The sequence below is a fragment of the Brassica napus genome, chromosome C3 (genome assembly GCF_020379485.1).
Source record: "Brassica napus cultivar Da-Ae chromosome C3, Da-Ae, whole genome shotgun sequence".
NCBI lineage: Eukaryota > Viridiplantae > Streptophyta > Magnoliopsida > Brassicales > Brassicaceae > Brassica > Brassica napus.
Genome location: NC_063446.1, coordinates 23670098 through 23676202, shown reverse-complemented (window position 1 = coordinate 23676202; position 6105 = coordinate 23670098). Strand labels below are relative to the sequence as shown.

Genomic DNA, 6105 nt, shown 5'->3' with positions numbered 1-6105 from the left:
AATGTCACAAGCCATTGGTCGCTGGTTTCTCCAGCAAAAGTAGGGAGAATTCTTCACAAAAGAATTCTGCAGATATTCAGATATCAGCATCTAAATACTCTGTTCTTATGGATGAGGAGGATGAAGATGAAATATTAGAAGAGGAGCAGCAAAATATGGAAGTTATGATAAACGAAGAAAGTGAAAAAAATTAAGAGGCAGAGGTGTTAGAGAGTGATCTACTGGAAGACAATATACTGGACCAACAAGTAAAAGAGAGGGAGAAGGCATGGTTGCAGAAAGGGACGAAAAAGGGTCAGAAGACTAAAGCTCAGGCTACTAATCCAATGAAGAGCATAAGGTCTTCTTAACAAAAACACTAATTCATGACGAGTTTTTTCTGAAATGTGTGCGGATTCAGCAAACATTTGAAGCATTCCGTTGTTAAAGAGTGGATAAGAAACAATAATATGGAATTTGGTTGTATTTTGGAGACAAGGGTTAAAGAAAGTAAGGCTGAAAGAATTTTAAATACAATATTGAGGGACTGGTCATTCATGACTATAGTCAAGGGGGAAGAATTTGGTTACTTTGGAGAGATTCGATTCGAGTGACACCGGTCTACAAAACAAATCAGCTGATAACATGCTCAATTGGTCTGAAAGATCAGGAGGAGTTCTTTTGTACTTTTGTTTATGCAAGTAATTTGGTTGAAGGAAGAAATGAGTTGTGGGAGGATATGTGTCACCATCAAAACTCCGCTTTGTTTTGAAACAAAGCATGGATGATTATGAGGGACTTCAACGAGATCTTAGAAGCGGAGGAAAGTTCTGGATTCTCAAATTTAGGAAGAATTTTGAGTGGTATGAGAGAGTTTCAGAGAACGGTGCTTCACTGCAGGTCTACACATATATCAAGGTCCTCTGTTCACCAGGTGTAATAAGAGAGAGGGAGGAGTTAATTGTAAGAAACTGGACAGGGTTCTAATGAATGATTCAGTTTTACAGAGGTTTTCAAGTGCTTACTCAGTTTTCGAACCAGGAGGCTCAGATCAAATGAGATGGTAAGATTCAAATACTACCTCTATTGCATATGCATTCCTCCTATTTTTTTAAATGTCACTGCATACGAACACGTATACTACTATACTAATTACAGAACTATCAAGATATATTTCACCATTCTATTAAATCATTTCTTTTAAATGATGCTTCTAATTCCGTGAATCCAACCATTGAGATGCAAAATATCTTTGTATTATGAATCTCTCTTGACTGATCGACATAACCAAATATTCTACATTAAAATATCTTATCAACAAACTAACAGACTAATACTTCAAAACATATATGCACATCAGCACATAAGATATTCCTTTTAAATATACCCAAACCCAATAATCAAGCAAACTAAATTTTAACTATATAGTATCAAAACAACATATATTTTAATTAATAATTTATGATCTTCTCAATTACAGTTTAAACCTAGCTTTGGATTCTACGTGAAATATTACAAATAGGCAATTATAATTTTAAAGGATATAACTTTTAGCAATGATTATACCTTTCGTTGCTCTATTTATCATTTTTTTTTAAATAAGATTTTTCTGGATTTTTTTCAGTTAAACGGTGTTGGTTCACGGGTTAATGGCATGTTTTTACTTATATCGAATTTTTAATTAATAGGTTTTCTTTAAATCTGAATTTTGTAGAAACATATAAATTGGGTTCTATGAAGAACATAAGCCAATCCGAATTATAACCGGTCACCGGGTTTACCGGTTCGACCGCATGTCCTAATCGAATATAAAAACACTGTTTATATCTTAATTTATCTATAAATCGCATATGTATCCCATATATAAGAGTTAAATAATTTGTAAAAATATAATTCCTTCTTTGTACCAATAAAATGTAGATGGACTATTATTCCCCAACATTTGGTTTCGGTTCGGATATTTTTGTTTTGGTGTTTTTGGTTTTATAAACGTAGGAACCGTTCAGGTATTTATAAAATTATTTTTTTATCTTGGTTATTTCGGTTTTTAGTTTAGTTCAGTAGTAAAGTTGGAACTGGCTAATATACAAAAACATTTGGGTCCAATTCTGTTTTGGCTCAATTTTTATTTTCCAGACAATTACAGATTTATAGATAAAAATATCAGATAATTTGGAGTTTTCAGTTTAAATATCAAATTACAAATAATTCAGATAATTTTAATAGTTTGAATAAAATATTCAGTAATTGAGTTTTTTGGTTAATTCGGTTTATAAATAATATTTAAGGATATTTAGTTATTTAGAAATTAAATATAATTAATATTTGTAAGTATATAATTTATATTTTAAAAATTCAGGTACTCATTTGATTTAGGTTTTTTACTTTCAATTTTGTTGGTTCTAGAAATATACTATTTGCTCGTTATCTATGAAATATAGTTCTATTCGATTTTTTTAGTTTGGTACAGTTTAATTCTGGGTTTTGGATATATGTGGCCAAACTTATACACTATATATAGAGATTCATTTAAAAAGAGATTTTTTTTTAATTTTGAAAAAAAAAACCCGTGCTTTCCGAGGGCGGGTGAAAAATCTAGTATGTGAGTTAATGTATAATAAACCAAGAGCGAAAATAAAATAAGCAAAAACAACGAGTGAACAATTCTAAGAACAAAAAAAAAAGCTTAAACCAAAAAAAATATGAGCCAGTGTTTTCCTCTGGTGGTCTCTGATGAACTTAGAGTTTCAAGCTTCTTAATGCAGAAGAAAGTAGGTTGAGTTTGGCAGGAGCTTTTTGCTTGTACTCTTTCTCCAGAGCAGTTGCAGCTAGAGACTGCAGCTCTGGTGCAGCCATGTCCTTGTCCTCTTTGTTCCTGCCTTTTGAGAGCTGTGCTATTGCTGATCCACACTGATTTCACATAGATGAATCACTTCAAATTTGTGTCACTTGGATATGGATTAAACCTGTGTGAGAAAGAAAAGAGATCTTACCAAGCATATTCCAAAGAGGGCTCTTGTGCTTTTACCACCTGTTAAGTCTATGGTTGATGCATAGTACTTTCTTGCTGCTATGAGGTTTTCTTGTCCACCAATCGTATAGAGAACCTGATTTTGGAAAAATTACAAAAAATTTGCATTAATAACACAACACCTGGTGATATAGTTCGAACAAATAGAACTTTTAAAATTTTGAATTCCGAGTTTTGAATTGATATTAGCTGTGTGAACAATGCTCAAAGCTCCATGTGATAGTTAGCTCTTCTATTGCTACTTCATGACATATGAATGACCATTAAACTCAAGTCTAGGATGCATGCTCGATACTATGTCTTAAACAGACTTTCTGGTGATGGCCATAAATATATTAACAAGGAACAGCATGACTTATGTTTCGAAAATGGAATATTACATAGACTTACCTCGGCATATGCTAAGTGGTACAATGGAAGAGTAGGCTGAGATAATATGAGCTCTTCGTAGCAGAAAGCTGCTTGTTTGTACCTGTTACAGATTATCAATTAGATCGGATTGAAAAGAGATAGAGATCCCAGAATGAAAAATATTGTTAAATGTTTTCTTAGTGAATTGTATGCCAAAAAGAGGCTCACATTTGCAAGGAAACATAAATTTCTGCAAGTTCTCTCCAGGCATCATGATCAGCCATGAATCTACATAAAGACAGAAAAACAAACAAAGGTGATCAGCAGTGGTATGTTTCATCTGATATATATAATTATTAATCCAGTTTAGGGTTGGTTAGTGAGTACTCACACTTCAAGATATTTGTTAAGATGCTCAATGGCTGAGGAAGGTTTGCCCTGCGCCTTGGCCATAGCTACCTTTCTTTTGTGTATTACCTAGACATCGAGTTTTACTTAACATCTGGACGCAGCTAGTGGGTAGTTTAATGAAAGCAAAGATGTGGAAACTTACTTGATCGAGTGGATTATCCTCCAAAAGAATCGAATAGGCTTTTTCAGCCTCTTCCCACATTCCCTTTGCTTCTAGAAGCAACGCCTCCAGCTTTCCTGAAATATATTACCAAGATGCAGTTCAGATTGAGATCAAGTTAAACTGAGAAACTAGATGCCTGCAGAGCCCAACTTTAATAGAAAACATCAGCGCACAGATATGCACACCCAGAAGACTCCAAAAAGTCAAAATATTCAAACAAAACTGTTGAGTAAAGACTGGTGAATAAACAAAGATTGCACATGTAGACCATATGAATTTAGCTTGACTTAGCTAGTATACTTAAAAAGATTATGTATTCCTAGATGGTTAATGGTTTAACCTAGTAGCTAGCGTAGAGAGTGGGATTGTGCAATCCAGCAAGAGTGAAGAAAGTGCTCAGTTTCTGAAAGGTTGATGTTATGTACTTACCCACACGTTTGCTCTCCGGAAACTTCTTCTGCAGAACCTTGATGCAATTCTGCAAAAAACACAAGCACGCCTTTTTGTGAGATATCCAAATTGTCTACAGCATGCTTAACTAAGTGTGGAATTGAGAAGAATGATTTGGAAGGCAAAGGTGATACCCAAATTCAAATTACATTTGTCAATCCTATATTTTTTGAAGAAATTACTAGATAAATCCATAATGCAAGAAAATAGTATAATCAGACTACAAAGTAACCCAAAGTGCATTAAGTAACTCTCCAGATACAACTAATCATTCAAATATGTACATACACATACAACCCTGAATAAATCATGTAAGCAATCAACAAACCAGTTTCTTAAAAATAGAAATATTCTCAAGGTAACAGTTGAAAGCGTAAAGGGAAACTCACCTGTGCAGCACCAAGAGACTGACAGTCCATAGCTGCAATCGCTACCTGCTCATAAAGGGTCCATTCTGCTCACACACACACAAAAAAGAAGAAGAGGAAAACACTTAGCTCCTTAGGTTTATAAAACAAACATCATCTCTTTCATGGCATAATCCCACAATGAGTTAGTGTAAAGTCAACCTCTAATTATCTAAGACAACAAAAATAAACCGAAGCAGGTCGGGAAAAGATCATATGACAAGTAGAAAACAAAACAAACTCCATAGAGAGAACAAATCCAAAGATATCAAAATAGTATCATAGAGAGAACAAAGCATATATTACATGTACAAGAAACAAAACAAAGTCCATCAAGACAGGTTCTTCTGAAACAAAGGTCACTCCTTTATGTTGTCAGCTACTAAATGTGAACAAATCAATGTAATAAAAAACCCAGATAATTACATCAATACAGATTTGAGAAGCACATCGACAAGGAATTGAGAACCAACATACCATCTGGACCAAGAGAGGATCGCTTTCCCGGATCGTTCAAGATCGAGAGACCGTGCTTGAGCACAAGCTCTGATCTGCGAACCTTGAGCTTACGGACGAGGCAAAGATACTCCCAAACACCTCCTCCTCCATTCTCAACTTGATTCTCGAGTTGGTTTAGCTCCGTCTCCTCCGCCTTCGTCACCATCTCTCTCTCTAGGCTCGCCGATTCGGTTGTGGATCTGTATTGTTAGTGGGAAGGTCGATCACTAAAGTCGCCTTTCTACAAATGAAGACAATTAAATTGATCCGGTTCGGTTTATTTTTCGTACCGATCTGGTTAAGATCTTCGGTTCGGCTCAAGTCAATGATGATGGAATATTTGATTTGTACCGATCTGGTTTATTTAGGACATTTTATCGGTTTGAAGATATTAAAAGCTCAAACAACCCAAAACAATTTAATAATTAGAGCTGGAATCATTATTCAAGATGCGGATTAGATCTCAGATCCGCTCCGAAAATCCGAAGGAACCGGATCTAGATAGTAAAATATTGGATCCGTTAAAATTAGATCCAGATCCGTATTGATAATTATTTTAAAATAATAATATATAAAAATTAATTTCATTTATTATATTTTCATTTTATAATAATTTATATAAATTTTATATAAATTTTCTAATAGTACATATAGTAATAATTAAAAATATTATATACATTTTTTATTTTTAAACTATTGTTAATATTTTAATATTTAATTTTATTTATTTTAAAGATCTAAATCCAGATTCGAACATCCGTCGGGTATTACAATTTTTAGAAAAATATCCGTCATCTAAATATCCGGAAACCTCA

General features: G+C 33.8%; 1 protein-coding gene across 1 annotated transcript; it reads right to left on the bottom strand.

Moving 5' to 3' along the window:
* Positions 1-2537: 2537 nt before the first annotated feature.
* On the bottom strand, positions 2538-5528 carry LOC106452805 (ER membrane protein complex subunit 2). The gene is made up of 9 exons (XM_013894980.3): positions 5270-5528; positions 4775-4839; positions 4365-4413; positions 3915-4009; positions 3753-3838; positions 3590-3649; positions 3401-3482; positions 2973-3086; positions 2538-2889 (listed from the first exon to the last, which is right to left on the bottom strand). Exons 1-9 carry the CDS (start codon positions 5454-5456, stop codon positions 2719-2721), a joined length of 909 nt encoding a protein of 302 aa, XP_013750434.1. The 5' UTR covers positions 5457-5528; the 3' UTR covers positions 2538-2718.
* Positions 5529-6105: the final 577 nt, after the last annotated feature.

What these genes read in the sequence shown, in the direction of transcription:
- LOC106452805 (XM_013894980.3), bottom strand. Translation starts at nt 5,456, where the DNA reads ATGGTGACGAAGGCGGAGGAGACGGAGCTAAACCAACTCGAGAATCAA. An exon ending in AGTCTCTTGGTGCTGCACAG is followed by an intron (nt 4,414 to 4,774) that starts GTGAGTTTCCCT and finishes TGTTTTTTGCAG; the next exon opens with AATTGCATCAAGGTTCTGCA. An exon ending in CTTAACAAATATCTTGAAGT is followed by an intron (nt 3,650 to 3,752) that starts GTGAGTACTCAC and finishes GTCTTTATGTAG; the next exon opens with ATTCATGGCTGATCATGATG.